This window comes from Mesocricetus auratus, unplaced genomic scaffold (genome assembly GCF_017639785.1).
Source record: "Mesocricetus auratus isolate SY011 unplaced genomic scaffold, BCM_Maur_2.0 Super-Scaffold_100006, whole genome shotgun sequence".
Taxonomy (NCBI): domain Eukaryota; kingdom Metazoa; phylum Chordata; class Mammalia; order Rodentia; family Cricetidae; genus Mesocricetus; species Mesocricetus auratus.
This window is the reverse complement of record NW_024429190.1, coordinates 94,765,760-94,787,786: the sequence shown is the minus strand read 5'-3', so window position 1 is coordinate 94,787,786 and position 22,027 is coordinate 94,765,760. Positions and strand designations below refer to the sequence as shown.

The 22,027-nt window shown below is 46.3% G+C and overlaps 2 protein-coding genes across 3 annotated transcripts; both read left to right on the top strand.

Moving 5' to 3' along the window:
- Positions 1-5,140: 5,140 nt before the first annotated feature.
- Positions 5,141-13,378, top strand: Lrit1 (leucine rich repeat, Ig-like and transmembrane domains 1). The gene is made up of 3 exons (XM_005077614.2): positions 5,141-5,648; positions 8,237-8,542; positions 10,076-13,378. The coding sequence occupies exons 1-3, from the start codon at positions 5,141-5,143 to the stop codon at positions 11,050-11,052; spliced, it is 1,791 nt and encodes a 596-aa protein (XP_005077671.2). The 3' UTR covers positions 11,053-13,378.
- Positions 13,379-17,905: 4,527 nt separating this feature from the next.
- Positions 17,906-21,527, top strand: Lrit2 (leucine rich repeat, Ig-like and transmembrane domains 2). 2 transcript variants are annotated; one of them, XM_021231525.2, is made up of 4 exons: positions 17,906-18,015; positions 18,306-19,087; positions 19,134-19,145; positions 20,752-21,527. In XM_021231525.2, exons 1-4 carry the CDS (start codon positions 17,906-17,908, stop codon positions 21,525-21,527), a joined length of 1,680 nt encoding a protein of 559 aa, XP_021087184.2. The 2 variants fall into 2 exon arrangements, with proteins under 2 accessions (XP_021087184.2, XP_005077670.2); XM_005077613.3 differs by lacking the exon at positions 19,134-19,145 and having other exon boundaries at positions 20,770-21,527.
- Positions 21,528-22,027: the final 500 nt, after the last annotated feature.

Here is a 22,027-nt window from a genome sequence, read left to right as displayed (position 1 = left end):
TCATTTCAGCCCACTGGGCAGGATTAAGGCTTAGGAGCCAAATGGTGTGTGACTAAAAGCTGAACTGGGAAAGGGTTGCGTAACCACGAGAGGGGAGTGGAAGAAAGGACTTGAGCTGCAGCCGTCCCTGAGAATTGGACAGTAGCCAGGTCCTTCTACACGCACAGCTGAGTGTCTATGGGTTCGTGTGCATATGCGCGTGCGTGCGTGCGTGCGTGCGTGCGTGCGTGCGTGTGTGTGTGTGTGTGTGTGTGTGTGTGTGTGTATCTGTTAAAAGGATCACGGGCATATACATGCAGGCAAACACTGGGTAAATGGTGAGGCTTTTAAAGTCACATACAAATGTTGACTGGGACCAGACCCTTAGTTCCTGGTTCCTAGTCCGCCATTCCTGGCTGTCTGCACTGCAGTGCAGCCATTGGGTCATTATCTGTTCAGCTTCGTCATTTGTGCTCCGTGCCCTTGCCTAGTTAAGTGCTGCTTTGAATCCGTTGTGGATTTAGACTTTGGGGCTTCACTTCCTGCCTCCCATACGGTCTCTGAGATATGCATGCATGAAATACCTCCCAGAGTGAAGGATGGCTCGTACTTTTTCACAGTGCCCCAGAACTCACTGAGAACTTTGCCTTCTACACACAAGATCTTGGTACAAGTTGTACACTGACTCATTCTGAAAGCCACATCAGAAAACAATGATCTATGCAACAGCCAATCTTCAGATGGAGAAACCACGGCCCACAGGGCTATTAGCTAAACAGCTCACATCTATTAAAGTTAGGGACAACACTAGTGGGCAATTATCAGAAGACTCCAAAAACTAACCCCATGAAGGAGACGCCTGTACCTCTCCATTTAGATGAGGACATTGGAGATAAGTGGGTTAGGAATCAGCCCAGGGCCGTGTAGTGAGTGGAGATGGAGCTGCAGCAACTCTCGCCTTCCGTCACACAGGCCCCAGCACTCCCCACTGGTGCCCTCTGATTCCCTCTTCAGAGCAATTCATTCTACTCTGATAACATCCAGGTCACAGACCGTCCCTCTTTGAGCCTGACAATACCTACTTGAGTCTGACCTCAGTGACTCCTAGAGCCTGGAGTTCCAGCGACATCCTCCAGGGCCTTCCCTACTCTTTCCTGACTTCTAACTTGCTGGTTGACACCTGTGACTGTCTTCTCACGCCCACAAGATCACCAAAGACATCAGAAAAGAAGAGAAGGGATAAGGCAAGGGATAAAGTACAGAGTCAACTAAATGAAGTCCAAGCAAGAGGAAAAGGCCGCCTGGGTGTGGCAGCAGGACAGGAAGTCTTTGATTTCCAGAGGAGAGTGACAGGTACTGTCCTAGCACTGAGCAAATGCTCCTGGCTGGATGTGAAGAGAAGATATGAGGAGCGCCATTTTTGGAAGCTGTCACTGCCTAGATCGGCTTGGCATGGAGCTAGGCACTGTATGTGTACTCCCTGGGGTCGGGCTCAGGGTCACTGTTGCTGCAATGAAGCACCATGACCAAGCAGCTTGGGCAGGAAAGAGTTTATTTGGTTATACACTTCAACAGTGTATTCATCATTGAAGGAAGTCGGGACAGGAACTCAAACAGGGCAGGAGCCTGGAGGCAGGAACCAATACAAAGGCCATGGAGGGGTGCTGCTTACTGGCTTGCTTCACATGACTTACTCGGCCTGGTTGCTTATAGAAGAACCCAGGCCCACCAGCCCAGGGATGGCACCACCCACAATGGACTGAGCCCTTGATGCTTAATCACTAATTAAGAAAATAGCCTACAGGCTGTGTACAACCTGATTTTATAGAGATATTCTCTTAGTTGAGGTTCTCTCCTGACAGATGACTTCAGCTTAGGTCAAGCTGACATAAAACTGTTGAGCATAGTCCCCAGGCATCTTCCTTGGCCCAACCTTACCAGCTGAGGACTGACTAGACTCTTGAGCATGCCAGACTGTGGAACCTAGCAGAAAAGTCAGATGACCAAGTATGCTGAGACAAAAAGCAAAACCTGTGAATGAGTGACTTACTAGGAGTCTAACACTCCCTCCTCCCGGCATCTTGAGAAGGTTTGGCAGGGTGGAATTCGAGAAGAGAAAACAAAATCTTCAAAAACCTCTGTGAGATCCAGCTCTAGGACCCTTCCTGGTGGATGACCCTTGAGGAAGGCAGAGCTCTCTCCTCCTGCAGTGACTTCTCTTGCCTTCAGCATGGGTGGTTATGCATCAAAGGTATCCCACTGACAGCTTAGGATTCTGAGACTGGGTGTCCCTGGGGCATGGAGGAAAAGTAGATGTTTGCTCACGTTCATGAGCACATGGAGACATCTCTGATGCCTCCCTGAAATGTCAAAGTCTTCCCAGCTCCTCTGTGAGCAAGGGCCTGCAAGTTCCAGAAAAGTATAGTTCATGGGAAGGCTCTGTCCCCCAGATAGTCAAGGATGGGCAAGCCTGGGCTAATTCTCAGCAGCACTCCAGGTGGGAAAGCTTTCCTTTCTTTCATAACTGATGGCCTGAGATCTGAATACGGTGTTGTGCCCTGAAGCATGGACTCCTCCTAATGCTTACATTGTCTTCATAAGGTCCTGCTTCATGTCACTCCTTTTTTTTCTAGAGACTCTCACAGGAGACAATTTTCAAAGGCCCTTATTAGAGACCACATCTCTGTTTCATTTTTTTTCTTGAACCTAGCACCCCAAGGACACAGTTCAGTCACCCATAGCCTGACTGAAATGTAGTTCTTTGCAAGGAGACAGCCCTTTCAACTAGTCACTTGCCTCTGGGCAGCTGCCCATCTGCTTTATCTTGCTGTGCTCCAGCTTCTTCTGGCCTGGGGTTGTTGCTGTAGAGGGATTCTCTCCCTCCCCTCAAGCCTGGGTGACTCAGGAAGCAATAAGCTGCTGAGTGCTGGGGCTGGGGCTCCCTCCCTAATCCCCAGCCTGCATTTATCCCATGGCCTTGGGTGGGGGTTGGAGAGTGATGAGCAAGTGGCTAGCTGCTGGACTTACTGGTCAAGCAGGACGGAGCACGCCCAGGACAGGCCCCCTGTCTGGGCCCAAGAGGAGCTAGAAGTCATGTGGGTGGCCATGGGAATGCTCTGGCTCCTTGCCCTTGGGGGGCCTCACCAGGCCTGGAGCTTCTGTCCCTCTCAATGCAGCTGCAGCCTGCACATCCTGAGTGATGGCAGCAAGGCCAGGTATGACACCTGCAGGTGTGGGATGGGTGGTTGAGCCTTTGTAGGTCCACCAGCGAGGCAGGGTTGGGAAGGACTGGATGCCCAGCAGATGTCCATTTACTCACAGGTCACCTGCTCCCACTAGAGACCACCTGATACACATAGACGTGCTGGGTTTGGGATCCTTGAAACCCAAGGGCTTGGGAAAGCATGTGCTGTGTCTTCTTCAGTAAACAGGGAGTTTACTCCGTCCAGGGTGTGGGACACGCATGGGCCAGTCAGAGAGTTCTTCCTGAGACTTCCTTCATGTCTCTGGTAGGGAGAAGCCCTCTTTAGAAGTCTAGACGTTTCTTCTTTACCTCATATTTCCCTCTGTTTGCTTCCTTCCATTTTTATCTCCCTCTTTGCATCTCCCAGCTCCTTCTTCCTAGGCACCTCCCATTCTCATGCCTGACATCCACAAGATACCCAGTCTCTCACATCTGGGTACTTTTGCCTCCTAACCCATGCCTCCCTGTGTACTTTCCCCCACTTGGATATCTATAAGGGCAGAAATGCTCGTTCCATTGCAAGAAGCTCCCTCCTTCCTCAGCCCACTCTGATTTTTCTCATGCCTTTTCCTCTTCATGGACCTTTGAAGCCAAAGCCACTGTGGTTGGTGGACCCTTGCCTTTCTCATGGGAGTCATTTTTTTCTCTTGGCAGCAAACAATAAGTCATCTTTTCCCAATGCCCTTGGCTTATTCAGGAGGAAACTTATTCTAATGTGCTCAAGGATTTCAGTCCCTTCCTCAGGGTTTTTCCTATCAACTTTCCAACCTCGTGGAATCCATCATCCTTTCTCCTTTGTCTCACATGAATACTGGAGAGTCACTGATGAAGATTTCTGACCATGGAAATGATGCTATTGGAACTACCCTTTACACATGATGCTGGCAATGTTGGGTTGGTTGGGTATGATGGAGGTTGAGGATGAAGAGAAACCTCCAAAAAAGATAACTTTTATGTTCCGGAGAAAAGAAAGCATTCTGGTTTTGACATGTTTGATGATTTAATTCATATGGAAAGTAAATTTCTTTTCACTACTTAAGACAGGCTGATGCTCAATGATGCTTAGCCTGGAACATGGCTGATGACTAAGGACAGTGATGAGGATGCTTTTTGTCACCCTGGTCACAAAGGTGACACCATCCACAGAAAGCTAAGCCTCAAAGTCACATGCCGTTGATTATGGACCCAGTACCAGAATCCATGGATCTAAGTTTTAGACTCTGGGAGCTCTTCCATGGGTGGGGAGCAACAGACTCAGCCATCTGCACAGAGTATCCTACTGGGCAGTGAATCCATGAAAGCCTGCAGCGAAACCCAGGTCTCTAGTTTCCATGGGCATAGACTGTACACTGAGATCACAAGTTTGTATGTTATATGCCTTCCTCAGACCCAGCACTAGCCTTGTGTAGAGTAACATCCTAGCGTCCTTCCTGCATTATGTTCAAATCCTGAATACAGTATTATGTGTACCTCTGGGAATTACAGATGCAGCTGTGTGTGTTGGGAGGTGGCTGACAGGGGGCAATATGGGCACCTAGATAGATGTTTCCCCGTTCTCTTAGTGCCCAGTTTTTTAGAGTGGCTCATGTTAGGCTAGTCCTACCCTTTGAGTCCTCCCTTGTCCATTTTCTCAACTGTTTAGGAACAATTGCCCTATCAGTTCCTTTCCATTACCCATATCCAAACCTTCCTTGTTAACATCCTGCTCACACACATAGGCACTGTATGTGTATGCACTATATATTAGGGTCTCTCTATGTATTAGGCTCTCTCTTCCTTGGCTACATTATCAACAGCAGCAGACAGGCACTATGACTTTGATTACGTGTTCTGAGGTACTCCGTCCACCTACTTAGACACTAGACACTGCAGGGGTATCTGTTGTTGCAAGCTAATCTGGGGTCTCATAAGGGAAGGATGCTTGTTCAATCAAATATCCCCCCCATTTCTGTGACCAGGACAGTGGTGTGCAGCGACCCTGACTTGACACTGCCCCCAGCTTCGATTCCTCCGGACACCTGCAGGCTGTGCCTGGAGCGAACTGCCATCCGCAGGGTGCCTGGAGAAGCTTTCAGGCCTCTGGGCCATCTGGAACAGCTGTGGCTGCCCTACAATGCTCTAAGCGAGCTCAGTGCCCTCATGCTCAGGGGCCTGCACCGCCTAAGAGAGCTGCGTCTGCCTGGGAACCGCCTGGCTGCTTTCCCCTGGGCTGCTCTCAAGGATGCTCCACAGCTGCAGCTGCTGGACCTGCAGGCCAATCGCCTGGTGACCTTGCCACCTGAGGCTGCGCACTTCCTGGAAAACCTTACTTTCCTGGACCTCTCCAGCAACCTGCTGATGAGGCTTCCTCTGGAGCTGCTAGATACCTGGGCTCACCTGAAGACTGGACCCTTTCTTTCTGGTCACCGTGCCAGACTAGTCCTAGGTAATCAAGATGGCATCCTTCTACACCGGAAGTAATGATGTCGGCATTCATCTCAGGTTTAGTAGCTCCAGTCAAACAGAGCCACCTCGTATTCCAGCATTAGAAATAGGAAAACTGATCCTTCATGTTCTCCCCCCTCCCATTCTCCCCTCCCCACCCCCTCCCTCCGTGCTCCCAATATACTCAGGAGATATTGTCTATTTCCTCTTCTGCCCCGACTCATGGGGCTAAGTCAATGTGGGTTAACCTGAGGGGAGACAAATGGGAGACAGGAGACGCAGAGAATGAGAGCAAGACAAACTGATCAAGCTCTGTTTATTGAGGGTTTCCGTACAAGCTTATTCAGAGCAATGTGGCGTTGGATGGGGCAGAGGTTGTTAGACGGGAGATGCTGAGGAGTGGGGCAGGGGGCTGTCAGAAGCAGGAAGTGTTTGATAAGCAATGAGCAGGAGATTTCACCAGGCAGTCCAGGTGTTAAGGAAGCATTGTTTTGGTTTTTTAATTTTTATTTTTAAATTTAAATTAGAAACAAGGTTGCTTCACATGTCAATCCCAGGTCCCTCTCCCTTTCCTTTCCCTCCTCCCACACCCTGCCACCAACCCCCCCAGTGACCCCTCATTTCCCCAGGGAGGGTGAGGCCCTCCATGGGGGTGTCCATAGTCTGTCATTTCATCCAGGGCAGGACCTAGACCCTACCCCAAGAGTCCAGGGTGAGAGTGCATCTCTCATTTTTGGTTAGGCACCCAAAGTACATTTGTATACCCAGGATAAATACTGATCTACTACCCAAGGCCCCATAGATTGCCTAGGCCTCCTCACTGACACCTACATTCAGGGGGTCTTGATCTGTCCCATGATGGATTTCCAGGCATCAGTCTGGGATTCAAGAGCTAACCCTTGTCAGGTCAGCTGTTTCTGGGGGTTAAACCAGCCCAGTCTTAACCCCTTTGCTCATCAGTCCTCCCTCTCTGTCACTGGGTTCCTTGAATTCGGCTCAGTGTTTAGCTGTGGGAATAAGCGATGGGTTATCTCTATGGTGCCAGGCCATCTGTGGGAAGGTGGCTGAGTTTTGGGAAGTGCCTTGGGGTGAGAAATAGAGATTTACAGTGACCTGGTCCTCAACCCACTTCCTGGTGGATCCAGGTATGTCTGTCTCTCTTAGGGTCTTCCTTGTTTCCTCACTTCTCTGGGGTTGTCCCTTTTCCTATCCTAACCCCTTACCCAAGGGCAGCTACTAATTTTCAGGTTTACTTAAAAGATCTTTACCTTTTACAATACATTCACATGTATACACAATTATACTCTTTGTCTCTCTCTCCCTCTCTCTCTGTCTCTCTGTCTCTCTCTCATTCTCTCTGTCTCTCTCTCTCTCTCTCTCTCTCTCTCTCTCACACACACACACACACACACACACAGAAAAACTGTATGATGTTACAATTTTTTATGTATTTGTCTGTCTGCCACCTGTATGTCTAGTGCCCTCAGAGGCCAGAAGAGGGTGTTGTGTCCCCTGTGTCTGGAGTTACAGATGAGTGTGAGCCTACATATGGATGCCAGGTCCTCTGGAAGAGCAGCCAGTGCTCCTAACCATGGAGCCATCTCCAGCCCCTTGTGTTACATTTTTTTAAAAATCATATTATATGTATTAGCCATCATCAATTTTTTCATTCAACAATCTATCTCAGAAATCTTTCAAAATGACTACAAATGGGACAAGTTTGCTTTCCACATTAATGCAGCCAGCCCCCTTCAAAGGTCTCCAGATTGTTTCCACTGTCTCATTAACACCTTGCATGCCAGAGACTGTTCTCAGCCATGTATTCTTAGTACGTGTATGTAAACTCATCTGAAAGACAGGAGCTGAGGCGTGAACTTGCCAAATAATACAGCACACATGCTAAAATTTTTATAATCAATTTGATGGCTTCTAATGAGGCGGATACAATTTTCAGTGTTTGTCACTCGTGAGTGAGACTGCCCATCCTTATAGTCACTGAGTCAGTCTTTTGGCACATTTATGTGTATGTAGCATGTGTGCATGAATGCTTGAATGTGTATGGGCATGTGTGTGTGAGCAGGCTCACATGCATGTGAATGTATAAGCCTGAAGTTGATGTCAATTGTCTTCCATGGTCATTCTCCATTTTATTTATTGAGGCAGGGTCTCCTGCTAACCCAGAGCTCACTGATTCAGCTAGTCTAAACTACAGCTTGTTCGGGGATTCACTGCTTCTGCCTTCCTAGCTTGAGAAATACAGGCTTCCACCATGCCTGCCTGGCTTTTATGTGTATGAGGAAATTCAAACTCTGATCCTCAGACCCATGCTTTATTCACAAATAAAGAGACAAGTGCTTTATTCATCCAGCCATCTCTCAGACCCAGTGAGTGTTTTTGAGTGACTTCTAGTTCTTGAATGAAGATGAAAAACCAAGTGTCAGGGCACACATTTAGCAAGGTAAAGAGCTGGGGTCAGTGGTCAGTTCTGTTGACTCTGAGTGGGAAAACTGCCCCATCCTCCCAGAGAAAACATGCAGCTGGACCTGGAGATCTAGGGTTAACCTCTTGCTTACTCTCTCACTTCTGCAGGGCTCCAGGACAACCCCTGGGTATGTGACTGTCGACTCTATGACCTGGTTCATCTCCTAAATGGCTGGGCTTCAAACTTGGTCTTCATCGAGCCTAGACTGAGGTGTGCCAGCCCACGAAGCCTGGCTGGAGTGGCCTTCAACCAGCTGGAGTTGAGAAAGTGTCAGAGCCCAGAGCTCCGTCCAGGGGTGACCAGCATCATATCCCCTTTGGGCAGCACGGTATTGCTGCGCTGTGGAGCAACTGGGGTCCCAGGTCCTGAAATGAGCTGGAGGAGAGCCAATGGACGTCCCTTCAATGGCACAGGTGTGTGAGCAACAGGCCTTCTGGGTTGAGTGCTGAATTGATACAGGTGGGTCAGCTTCCCAAATGGAAAGTAGACAGAATCAGCAGCAGTTGGTATACGCCAGGCGGGGCTCTGATCTGCCTGAATACAATTGGCTAGAATCTGGTCCTAGACTGGACATTGATTATGACAATGACTCTCAACCCATCCTGTTATTTCTCATTAGTCTCTTTATTATCAGAAACTTTATTATCAGAGGCCCATGTTGGGAGTTATACAAAGCTGATTTTTTTGTTTTGTTTTGTTGTTTTGAGTAAGGGTTTCTCTGTGTAGCCCTGGCTGTTCTGGAACTCACTCTGTAGTTCAGGCTAGCCTTGAACTCAAACATCTGTCTGGCTCTGCCTCACGGGTGGTAGGATTAAAGGTGTGTGCTGCCCTGCCCAGCACAAAAATTGATTTTTACAAAATACTCTTGGCGTATTTAACATTTTAGCAGGTTTTTGCTTTTAAAATATTAACCCAGAAGCATCAGGGATAAATAATGATGGAATCGCTATCTGTTGAGATCTTTTTATGGGTCCAACGTTATGTTAAGTAAAATATGTCCATTATGTCATTCAACTTTAAAAAGCACGTGAGCTTGGGCATAGTGATCTGAGTCTGTAGCCTAGCACTTGTGAGGCAGGAAGACCAGAAGTTCAAGGCCAATCTTAGCTACACAGAGTTAGGGGTTAGTAGACTGTGTTACATGAGACCTTCTCTCAGAACCACCCCCACCTGGAGCCAAACCAACCCATAACTGTCCAAAGCAACCTGATTATCTTCTCTTCAGACACATACATGGAAGTCCTGAGAGGTAAATGCTTGCCCCGTATCACACAGCTCATATATGAAGAAGCTAAATTCCAGTCAGCCCAGCCCTGGCTTCAGAGTGTGGAACAGGTGTCTCTTCCGGCTGAGTTGGATCATCTCTGTCATGGTGGCAGCAGGGACAAGAATCACGGCCATTCACAGGCAGGAAACAGGTCTAGGAGAAATAATGTCTTGGCAACTACCCGGAAAATCTCGCATCCCTCCCAGCTTTCTTTTGTCCCCCTCAGCGAGGCTGGTGACTGTTGCTCTAGGATAGGGGCTTTGGACCAGTTTGCAAAGGGGCTCACAAGGCTCCACTGTGTAAAAACACAAAGGTGAGGGTGCTTGTTAGGTGTGTCATTGGGAGTGTGCAGGGGTAGGTATGGCACCTCCAGATCGTCCTCTCTGCCTCCTACTCACCCCTGTACCTACCTACCCCCAGTGCCCTCGCTGCTTCCCTGAGGGGCCACTTCTACAGCAGCCTAGAAGGTAGTTAGTTGTACTTAGGCAATTTATTCTCGACTAATCCAGGGAGCTGGCCTTGAAGGACTTGAGACTTGAGTGCATGCCGCTATTTTCTTGGGATGAGCGGTGTTCACTACAGTGTGTGTAGACCAGGGGCTGTGTGTGACCTTGGCCTTACAAGGGAGCCTGTGAAGACCATTCATTCGTTCCTTCATACTGGCCTCTTCTCTCCCTAGTGCACCAGGAAGTCTCCAGTGATGGCTCAAGCTGGACTTTGCTGGATCTGCCGGTGGTGTCTCTCTTTGACTCCGGAGACTACATCTGCCAGGCCAAGAACTTCCTAGGGGCTTCTGAGACCCTGATCTCCTTGATTGTCACCGAGCCCCAGACTTCTACAGGATTTAGTGGGATTCCGGGGGCCCTGTGGGCAAGGACAGGGGAGGGAGCAGAAGCTGCTGCTTACAACAACAAACTGGTGGCCAGGCATGTTCCCCGTTTCCCCGAGCCTTTAGCCCCGGCTACCAAGCCCTCGGTGCCCAGCGTAAAGAGGGAGTTGGAGCTCCAGCACTTTCAGATGGACGTCCCAGGAGAGTTCTCCAGAGAGCAAGCAGAGCACCAGGAAGCCCAGATGGTCAGTTCTCTCAAGGTGTTGGGAGATACGTACCACAGTGTGTCGCTGGTGTGGAAGGCCCCTCAAGCTGGGAACACAACTGCCTTTAGTGTCCTTTACGCCGTCTTTGGGCAGCGAGACATGCGGAGGGTGACTGTGGAGCCTGGGGAGACTAGTGTCACCATCGAGGGGCTTGCTCCAAAGACCAAGTATGTGGCGTGTGTCTGTGTGCGGGGCCTGGTGCCTACGAAGGAACAGTGTGTCATCTTCTCTACCGATGAGGTGGTAGACGCAGAGGGCACCCAGCGGCTCATCAACATGGTGGTGATCAGCGTGGCGGCCATCATCGCGATGCCTCCCACCCTGCTGGTCTGCTGTGGCGCTCTCCGAAGACGCTGCCACAAGTGCCGCACTGGGGGCTCTGCAGAGGCTTCCGGTGCCTATGTTAATTTGGAAAGACTCGGCCACAGCGAGGATGGCTCGGAGGAGCTGTCCAGGAGCAGCCTCAGTGAGGCAGATAGGCTTCTCTCAGCGCGCTCCAGCCTGGACTCCCAGCTCTGGGGAGTCAGGGGTAGCAGGCGCATCAATGAATACTTCTGCTGAGCCTGCCTCCCCACTCACACCTGCTTAGCCGCTCTCCCTCTTCCGTCTCACACACTTTCACACCTGATTTGTGTGCTCAGCCATCCTTATTGTTTGGGTACTTGCATACATGTGCATTTACACCAACAACAGCTACTATTGTTATTAAGCACTTACTATGTGCCAGCAAGTGTCCAAAGTACTTCAATAGGCAATAACTCACCTGATTCTCATAACAACTCTTAGTAACCACAGGCATCGTTTTCCTCTCTAGTTTCCTGGAGAAGAAGCAGGTGTTAAGTATTTTGCCTGTATCAGCCAGTTTCTGCACATAACAAATAAAAGCAAAAACTCTCTGGTATGCAGCATTAAGACACTTACTTTTACACTGTGTCTGTAGGTGTATGTCCCATTGGGGCCCAGAGGTGGAGAGTAACAGTGGCTCCCTGGGACAGACTTTTCTCAGATGGCATAAGAGGAATTTGTAAAATCAAGCAATACCTCTAAATATCTTAGTGTGAGATTGCTTCTGCCCATATTATATCTGCCAAAGAGAGTCTCATGGCCAAATGCAACTTTAACAAGGCAAGCAAAGATACTAATCCTCTGAAGGTGATGATGGGAGACAAAACATTTGTGAAACAGATTTACTACCTGGCCCACCATGGTACTGCTACCAGAGAGTGGCAGCTCTAGCTTTTGACCAGGCAGTTGGACAGCTGGTTCTATTGGAAACTCCTTACCATCCTCTATGTTCATTCATGCTTGCATTTATGCCAACTCCTAGACACCCCACACAGTCTTTCTATACATTAGCCACGTTTTTGAACACACACACACACACACACACACACACACACACACACACACTTCTTCCATATTGTGCCCACCTCACTGAATTCTAACATACAACTTTTTGAGATGCTTGTAAATGCCCTAGAGTACTGCTCTCTTGCTCTCAGCTTGCCAGACTGGGGAGAACCAAGAATCATCTATAACAGAGGGAACTGTCATGCCCATCTTGTCTTACACCCAGCCCATTCCCATAGAGCAGGCTTTACAATGTTTTCTGAACTGTCCTTGGTTTTGGAGAGGACCTAGGAGCTTTTCTGGTCATGCAGCAGGCTATTTCAGAGGAGAATTCCTGCTGAGTTCTGCCCAAGGCAGAGACAGCAAGGATGCTTATGCACAGGAGTGAATAGATGCTCTTAGCAGAATACCCCATTTATTCCTTGTCTACAGAGTGAGTGGATGCTCCTAGCAGAAGACCCCATGTATTCCTTGTCTACAGAGAAGATGGGTATCAAGTCTTTGGGTAACAACTGTGAGCTTTCAGAGTCAGAAGTGACCCCAGGACATCATTTAATTACCACCACACAGGATACTTCACCTCATGTGAATGTTGACTTGATATATCTCCTTCTTATTTGCAAAAAAATCTTACAAAATGTTCCTAACAGCCCCTTCTGGAGGCCAGGATATTTGATTTTACAGAACTGAGAACCAAAGAACTAAATATGTATACAAGGTAAAGATGGAGTATCTTTTGGAATCCATATCTTTGACAACTTTCTGGACATTATGTCTTTATTCAGTATTGACCTCTGAAGGACAGTCCACACCATATTTAACATGAAAAATGAATTTTTGGCAGCCACTGAAACATGGAATCAGAGCCACGTGAACATTTTGCACATGGTAATAGATTCAGCAAACTTACATGTTCTTCTGTCACCACTCTCCGAAGGTTGCATTTGATTATAACTTATGAGTCATCACCATTAGCAAGAACAGTTTTTTGGTTGAACAGTAATGGCCTTGTCTACATCAGTTATCAACATAATTTCTGCTAACTAAACCATATAATGAATGTCACAGGCTTTGTCATTGCAAATGGAATGAATGAAAAGCAAGTGTGGACTGCATGTGAGTTAATGGACATGGACGTGATCCAGTAAAGCATTGTTTACAAGAGCAAATGACAAACTAGAGACAACGTCCAATTAGCCTTATTGAACTCTGTGGAAGAAAAATCAGGAACTTGGAAGCAAAAAATAAAATTAGTATACTCAATATTGGCCAAGAGATTGAGGAGGAGGAAGGAGAGGAGAAAGAGAGAAATTGGGGATGGGGACCAAAATCCAGAAGGACTTCCTTCAGGGTGTGAGTGACCATTACCTGCAAGATGGCTGGCCTCTTTGTGTCCATGTATCAGCTTTCCTTTATGTGTTTGTCTCCCCTGATTTTTCTCTTGTAGGGAAGAGTCATTCTGGATTGTTCTAATGAGTATTTGTGTTACTAAAACAAACTCCTCTGGCAAATGAATAAATAAACAACATCTAGTTTATATACTGCCTTTTTAGTATAACTCATCCTCTGAAAACTGAATGTTCTCTGAATAGCCTAGAAAAACAATTTCTGGTTTTCTATCATAAAGGCCAGCTGCCACCTGGGCTATGGAGGTCCTGTGGTACACTGGCCCTGGGTGGCTAGTTTAGCAGTTGCAAACCAATGTCATCAAGTTTACATGGTTTCGTGGAATCTCCATTATATATTTTCCAGACTACAGCATGGTTGTATTCCTCCTGCCTACACAGATGGTATGTTCAAAGTCACTTATTTTCAGTTGCCTTTCCATGTTGCAGGATACAAAAAGGCAAATCCAAGTTATGGGCTGGAAAGAGGATGCAAGCTGTCAAGTTAGGCTGTTAATCAAGGGACCCAAAGAGCTTGTTCAGAAAGCTAGAGCTGAATCTGCTCAGGATAATTGAGTATGTGGTTTACTTTCAAGGACATTCCAGGTAGGACGTATCCAGCTTACGCTATGGCAGCAGCTTCCACACTTTAGAAGCTTAGCATATAATGACTCATTCTTGCTCTGGCAGTCTGCCCATCGAGTGAGTGGGGAATGATGGAGGGGGTGTCTATTTCACTTACTCAAAGACCTAGGCTAATAGAAACCTCACCATCTGGAAACCAACAGTTACCTCAACAAGGAAAAACTGGAGAATCATGGAAGTGTTTTCAAACATCATTATTTCCAACATCTCATATGGGTCATATGGCTTGAATATTTCAAGGGAGTTTTGAAATGTCCTCTTTTGCATTTCTGTCACTGGCATATTCACAGGATGGGTGGTCAAGGGACCATCTCAGTCAGACATTGTTGTCAAAAGATAAGAAGGGAGTCCAGGCAATGGTGGCACATGCCTTTAATCTCAGCACTTGGGAGGTAGAGGCTGGCAAATCTCTGTGAGGCCAGCGCAGTCTACAAATTGAGTTCCAGGACAGCCAGGGCTGTCACACAAAGAAACCCAGCCTCAGAAGAAAAATAAATGAATCTTCCCACTTCAAATAATTTAAAGAAAAAAAGAATCCCTCACAAGTGTGCCCAGCTGCTTGCTGCTCGGGTTTTAGTAAACCCTATACTAATCAAGTTGACAACTAGGACTAGCCATCACAAGTCCCCCCATTTGTCAACTTGGCACACACTCATACCTCCTTATGTCATGCTTAATTTCCAAATGAAAACAACGACCAGGTCACAACTATGACTAGCACAATATAATTATCCCTCATATAACTAAAAACACATTATAAGTCTTAGAATAGGTGGCAATGTCCCTTGAGAGGCACTCTTTTGGTATTTCAAATTTTAAATATAACAATCACTGATAGTCTCTTAATTGATGTTACATTTTAAGACAAGTGAAATTTGTGTGTGTGTGTGTGTGTGTGTGTGTGTGTGTGTGTGTGTGTGTGTGTGTGTTTTCTGGCAGGAGTACTCCTGCTCCTGGAACCAAAACTTCTAGGCCAACAGAACTTAAGGTCATGGGACCAGGAAGGAAAAAAATTTTTCCTAGTGAGTCACTAGGGGTGACCGTGAGTGAATAATACCCTATTCCACTCATGATTCATCCTGGTTATGGAAGAAACCACACTATATATTGAACACGGATTCAAAGCATATACTACCTTCTAGAGAGCCCTGCCATACCCCTCCAGGCTTCTGCCATCAAATGGTGCTGTAACTGTGTCTTCAAAAGGCCAGTTGCTTCAGGATGGTCTGGAACATGGTAAGACCAGTGGATTCTATGACGATGGGCCCACTATCACTTTTCTCTGCAGGTGAAGTGAGTTCCTTGGTCAGAAACAATACTGTATACAATACCATATGGTGATAAGGCATTCAGTAAGTCAATGGATGGTGGTTTAGTCATAAGCAGAATAATTATCTACTCCTGAAATAATAAAACATTGTCTTTTCTATGGAAGAAGTGATCCCATGTGGTTAACCTTCCACCAGACTGCTGGCTAGTTGGACTAGCAGGACCACAGCATGCATGATCCAGAAGTGGACAGCTGTAGCATTACAATCTTTTTCTGGGACAACACTAATAAAACATCGGTGAAGGGAAATCTTCAGTGTGTAGGACTTTGTGAAGTACACATAGTCTTACATTTGATCCCCAAGGAGAAATGGCCAGATGTGTGAGTACTCACTGACTCATTGGCAGTGACTGGCTGGATGATCAGAGACTTGGGAAAAGCATGGTTAGAAAACTGGCGAGAAAGACATTTGAGGAAGAAGGATGTGGAGACATCTTTCCAAGTGAGTGAATGATGTGAAGATACTTGTATAAATGCTCATGAAAAGGCAACTTCAGCAGAGGAAGAGTTCAATAACTAAGTAAATAAGGTGATCTGTTCTGTGGGCCCACCAACAAAGTGGGCATGGTGTCAGAGACAGAGATTAAGCATGGGCTTGACAACATGGACTGCCACTCACCAAGGCTGACCTGGCTACATCTGCTGTTGTTGAGTGCCAGATCTGCCACCAAGCTAGCTTTGATTGTTCCCTCTCCCCTCCCCTACAGCTACTTCCTATGCCCCTTTGCAAAATAAGGGGATGGTGATCAGAAGAGAAGTTGCAGAGGTGACTAACCCAAATGATTCCTAAGATGACATGGAAGTAGGCATTCCTTACACGCTCTAACACAACTTCTAGGAAAGAGAGCAGATCTGAATTTATGTTAAGTAGCACAAAGAGTGGACAGACAAGACATTGTAGGAAAGCAAGCTTTTTTAATTTTTGGCTTTTATATTGAATATAAGAGGAAATAAAGGAATTTACTTGGCTTTCAGATACCCATCCATTGAATTGCAGAGTCAAGCCCAACTAAGTCTTGGGAAACTTGGCAGAGGGTTCTGGAATAAAAATCACTCAGTATTGATTCTTTGAGGTCAAACTGGCCAGACACTGATGTCTGTCCCATCCTGCTGCTGGGTGTGGGCTGCTTTGGGAAGGACTTTGCTTTGTGAAATCACTCCTTGCAGCTGAGGATCAACTCTTCATCTTTTGAATGCATCAGCGGCAACATATCTCAAATGGACTTTGTGTGCACAGCACACTCCCTCTTTGAATTTTTTTACCTTGAAAGGAATTGCAAAGATGTACCCAAATGTTGAGTTAGAGTGCCTAGGAATGCCAGCAAACACATCTGGCATGAGTGGGAAGCCTGGGATGTAAGCAGCTTAGCTGGTGACCCATTTCCCCTCACTGGTTAGCTACTGAGCCGATTTGTTTTCACTGAAGCCTTTTGTAGGGTATAATGTATATTACGAGTTTTACAAGAACCCATGGAATTTTGGTATTTTCTTGAAGTGTCCCCAATTAATAAGAGAGCTGATACTTTGGCTCATCTAAAAACTCTTTCATTATTAGGGATAGGTTATTGGGCATCTCTGGACACATTGTGAGATGTTTGTTAATATTCTCATTCTGTAGAGGAGAAACAGGCTCACAGATTAAAAGATATCTCCCAGACCAAGTGTTGGTGGCACATGCCTTTAACCCCAACACTTGGAGGCAGAGGAAGACAGATATCTGTGAGTTTGAAGCCAGTCTGGTCTACAGAGCAAGTGCCAGGATAAGCTTCAAAGCTACACAGAGAAACCCTGCCTTGAAAAAACCAAAAAGGAAGAAAGAAAGAAAAAAGAAGGAAGGAAGGAAGATATCTTCCAAACCTCCAGACTCAGAGGCATAAACACAAAGAAGAATAAATGAGGAAATACCTACAACGAGTTTTTCTCACTACCATTGAGCCTGGCAAACATAGCTTACAGTGGATAAACAATAAATAGTCAATAGGTGAAGAGTGGTAGAGTAATATGGCCTACCATAGATGACATTTGCATGCTTGAGACTTGCTATTTGTGGTGTGGGGCCTGTTTTGGAAAAGCCAAGGGAAAGATATGCAATGAAGTTTCTTGCCCCAGACCTCACAGCTTTGGCTTTGTGTTTTTAAACTTCTGTGTGAAAGGGTACCCACGATGTATCTCTGATTCTGGTTATGTGAGTTGCAGAAACGGCTGTCATAATGCAGTAGAAGGATGAGCAAACACATTACCCATGGTGCTTGCAGACAACAAGCAAGGGCATAATCACAGAACTGCTTTGTTGCTCATCATCTGTTTTGGAATTTGGGGGCTTATTTGTGAACTGGGAACTGAGATGCATTCTAGCCAACTCCTGAGTGGTGGTGCTCAGGATGTCAACACCTAATTATTTCCCTGGACTCTGTAAGAGACAAGGTAGAAAAGAAATAGAACTTGATGTCTGACCTATACTTCTCTTTCCAAACTCATGAAGCAGAGCTTGGTGGACTTTCTCACTTTCGTTAACAGGTACAACTCCTTCCACATGGGCTTAGCCTAAGCCTGGGAGCTGGACTGTAACAGACCTCAGAGTATTCAGGGCTCTAGTGAGGCCGTGCTGACCTACTTCTTCATGGATTACCAATAATAGGATTTGCTATTCGGAAGCTGAGACCATACCTACCCAAAACACACACGGCATCGCCTACAGATAAATATGGCTTTTGTTTTTTACTGCTTCTTGCAAGTTCTAGTCTTTGGGGATATACATGCAGCTCAGCCTTTCTGCCTGCCAGGGTGCACCTGCTCTGAGGAGAGTTTTGGCAGGTGTGCTGTGCTGACATGATTCCAGAGGAAGAGGGCGTGAGGGGGGAGTGGATTTTATTTAGGGATGATATGGAGTGACACAGGCTTAGAGCTTGTGGGAAATCAGCTAAATCTCCGTGGGATTCATTTAGTTGTTTCTGGAGTTTATAGAGCAGAACATTTTTTTCCAATATCAATCTTTTATTTCAAGTCCATTATTTTTATTTAATTCCCATGTTTAGTGATGGTATCTGTCCAATACCACTTCTAAATTCCCTGGTGCTTATCAAGTTTTCTGCTTTCTTATACAGGAGTCTACAGTGCATGTCTATGTCTCTGGGAAAGATTCCGGGCAACTTTCCTGAAGAACTCAAACAAGTGAAAATCGAAAACTCACCCTTATTTGAACTTCCCCGGGGGGTTTTCACCAACATGAGTACCTTGGAATACCTTTGGCTCAACTTTAACAATGTCACTGTGATCCACCTAGGCGCCCTGGAGGACCTGCCAGAGCTTAGAGAGCTGAGACTGGAGGGGAACAAACTCCGTTCAGTACCCTGGACAGCGTTCCGCGCCACCCCTCTCCTACAGGTCTTGGATCTCAAACACAACAGGATCGATGCACTCCCTGAGTTGGCTCTCCACTTCCTAGCCAACCTGACATACCTTGACATATCCTCCAATAGGCTGACAGTTGTGTCCAAGGGTGTCTTCTTGAACTGGCCAGTCTATCAGAAACGCCAGCAGCATGGTTGTGGAGCTGTGATTCTCTCCAGCATGGTGTTGGCACTGCATAACAATCCCTGGGTATGTGACTGCCGTTTGAGGGGGCTTGCTCAATTTGTCAAGTCCATTGGTCCCCCATTTATACTGGTAAATTCTTACCTGATATGCCAGAGCCCTGTGTCTAAGGCAGGGCAGAGTTTACGTGAGACCAAGCTTGGTGTTTGTATGAAGCCAAATATCTCAACCCCTAGTGCCAACGTCACTATCCAGGTAGGAAAGAATGGGACCCTGCAATGCTTGGCACAAGCCAGTCCCTTACCAACCATAGCATGGAAATATCCTCTGAGCACGTGGAGAGAATTTGATGGTAAGCCACAGGTACTCTCTGGGTCTATATGGGGGCGGGTGTAGAGGTCTGTTAGGAGTCTGTTTCATTACAGAGGTTTAAGCTGTACCTGTCATGAAGGATGGGTGCAGGTAAGATTGGCATATATGTGCATTGACTCTCCAGAATAGAAAAGAGTCCAAGTAGCATTCCAGTATCAGCACTATTTAAAGTTGGTACATGTGGAGCTCATATATAATAGATATAGGAGCTGATGATTTTATATACTATGTAAATTTTAGTAGAATTATATATGAACAAATACGTTTTGGGGGTAACTTTTAGATGAAAAACACAATATTAACATTTTAGAATCCTAAACTTCCTAGCTAGAATTTATTTTAGCAAGTGTCACCAGAACCACGTGGGGAGCTTATTTGAAATAAGATTTATAAAGCCCCACTCTGGAGATTCAAACTCAGTGAGTTCAGGGTCAATTATTACATGTGTACTTCTGTGGTGTTCCCCTTGAGTGATCCCCATAAAGTGAGTATAGCAAGTCCTACATATAAACTAAACATTTACTTCAATAAAAGTTCAAAATTATATTAGGGCCTATAAGGAGAAAACTACTTCCAGGAGCCCAAAACTGGGACATGAGATTGTACTTCCTCTCTTGGAGTAGATTTCAGAATTTGTAAAAGCCAGGCAAGGGCTTCCCCAGGAGCAGGTTAGAGCTGGAAGGACATTTTTAGCCTTCTAACTATTCCTATGCTAGAACAGCTGAAACGAAATAGAATTTAAGGGATGCCAAGTGACTTGTCATAAGTGATAATGAACCCCCCAGGTAGTTTAAAAAATACCCAACTGATGGGATTTTTCACTTTCCCTTTATTTTGCTCTTACCCTATTGACTGGGAGCTAAGTGCTAACAGCATTGAGAGAGAGAGAGAGAGAGAGAGAGAGAGAGAGAGAGAGAGAGAGAGAGAGAGAGGATTCATCAATTTAAAATCAAGAAATGTTTCCAGAGATGCTCTTTCATTGCTTGTTTCACAGATGTCTTATGTATTTATTTTATGTGTATGACTTACTTTTGATGTGATGGAGCACCATGACAAAAGAAACTTGGATAGGAAAGGGTTTATTTTTCTTATGGTTCCTCATCACTGTTAATCAATAAAGGGAAGTCAGGACAGGAACTCAAACAGTGTTTGAAGGAACATGGAGCAGGAGCAGATGCAGAAGCCATGGATGGGTTACTGCTTACTGTCTTGTTTTGTATGGTTTTCTCAGCCTGCTCTTTTACAGAACCTAGGACCACCAGCCCAGGGGTGGCCCCACGCACATTGATCACCAATTAGGAAAATACCCTTCAGGCTTGCCTACAGCCTGATCTTATGGAGATATTTTCTCAACTGATGATCCCTCCTCTCTAACGACTTAACTTAGTGTCAAGCAGACAAAAAACTAGCCTGCCCAAGGAGTGTTTTACCATCATGTATGTCTATGAACCACATACATGCCTAGTGCCTGCAGTGGCCATAAAAGGGTATTGAAACCCCCTCAAACTAGAGTTAAAGATAGCTATGTTTACTCTATAGAGTTTCTAGGAAGATGACCCCTGACACAAGGTACATGCTTAATAAATAAGACCTAACCTTGATAGAACTGCTCAGTTGTCCACCAAGGAAGTACACCGCTGTTTTGTTCTTCTTTTCACCCAGTGTTGACCTCATCAACCACGGAAGATTCCATTCTGTCCCAGCTTGTCATTCCAACAGCTCATCTGATAGACAGTGGTAATTACACTTGTATGGCCTTCAACTCCATTGGCAGAAGCTCCCTTGTCATCTCACTCTACATCCAGACTGCCCAGGCCATGCCTGGATTGCATTCTGTTGCCATCTCCTCAGAGAGCAGTGCCTATGTTGATCTACGGGTGGTCAAGCAGATGGTGCGTGGCATCTTGCTGGAGTGGCTCACAGTGACCAACCTCCTAGAGGAGCAGTGGTTCACCCTCTATATCACATCTGATGAAGCTCTCCAGAAGAAAGTGGTCCACATAGGCCCTGGAATCAACACATATGCCGTGGATGGCCTCCTTCCTGCTACAAAATATCAAGCATGCCTCAGCCTGAGGAGTCAGCCTCCAGCCCAGGGCCAGTGTGTGGTCTTTGTGACAGGCAAAGATGATGGTGGGCTGGAGGGTCGTGAGCGTCTCTTGCATGTCACCGTGGTCTTGTGTGCTGTGCTCCTGGCGCTGCCTGTGGGTGCTTATGTGTGGGCAGCCCAGGGGCCATACAACTGCAGTGAGTGGTGCTTTTGCTGCTGTTTTCTTCGCAGGAAAACACTCAGGTGCCCCCAAGCAGCACCACAGTGCAAGGATAGCTCTTTCAAAGATCTTCCAGCTGCCTCTGAGGATGGTGAGGGTCACAGAGTCATGGAGGGGAATGAGGAGATAGAAAGGGAAGATAACAGTTAACAACCCACCATGGAACAGAAACACGTGGACCTCCATGTAGCAAGCTTTGTTGCTGAACTATCTTTGGGTCACCAGTCTGCAAATAATGACCCAGAGACTTACAATTAGTTATGAAAGCTTGGCCTTAGCTTAGGCTTGTCTTTAGCTAGCTCTTCTAACTTAAATTAACCCTTTTCTATTAATCTACATTCTGTCACATACCACCCATCCTGCTTTTTCCATGTCTCCTCTCCATGTCTGGCTGGTGACTGCCTTTCTTCTTCCCAGAGCCCTCTCTGTCTCTGGAAGTCCTGCATATACCTCCTGCGCAGTTGTTGGCTGTTGAACTTTTTATTAAACAAATTACACACAGTGTACAAATATCCCACAATGCCTCCAATCCCTGAAACAAAACTTCCATGACAGAACAGCTTGCCTCCATCCATTTGCCAAGCAATTACTGGTTGAATATCCACTACATTCTAATCAAGGAACTTGATGGAGAGAGTTCAGACATATGG

What these genes read in the sequence shown, in the direction of transcription:
- Lrit1 (XM_005077614.2), top strand. Translation starts at nt 5,141, where the DNA reads ATGCTTGTTCAATCAAATATCCCCCCCATTTCTGTGACCAGGACAGTG. An exon ending in CCGTGCCAGACTAGTCCTAG is followed by an intron (nt 5,649 to 8,236) that starts GTAATCAAGATG and finishes TCACTTCTGCAG; the next exon opens with GGCTCCAGGACAACCCCTGG. An exon ending in ACGTCCCTTCAATGGCACAG is followed by an intron (nt 8,543 to 10,075) that starts GTGTGTGAGCAA and finishes TTCTCTCCCTAG; the next exon opens with TGCACCAGGAAGTCTCCAGT.
- Lrit2 (XM_021231525.2), top strand. Translation starts at nt 17,906, where the DNA reads ATGGCTTTTGTTTTTTACTGCTTCTTGCAAGTTCTAGTCTTTGGGGAT. An exon ending in TCTGAGGAGAGTTTTGGCAG is followed by an intron (nt 18,016 to 18,305) that starts GTGTGCTGTGCT and finishes TTTCTTATACAG; the next exon opens with GAGTCTACAGTGCATGTCTA.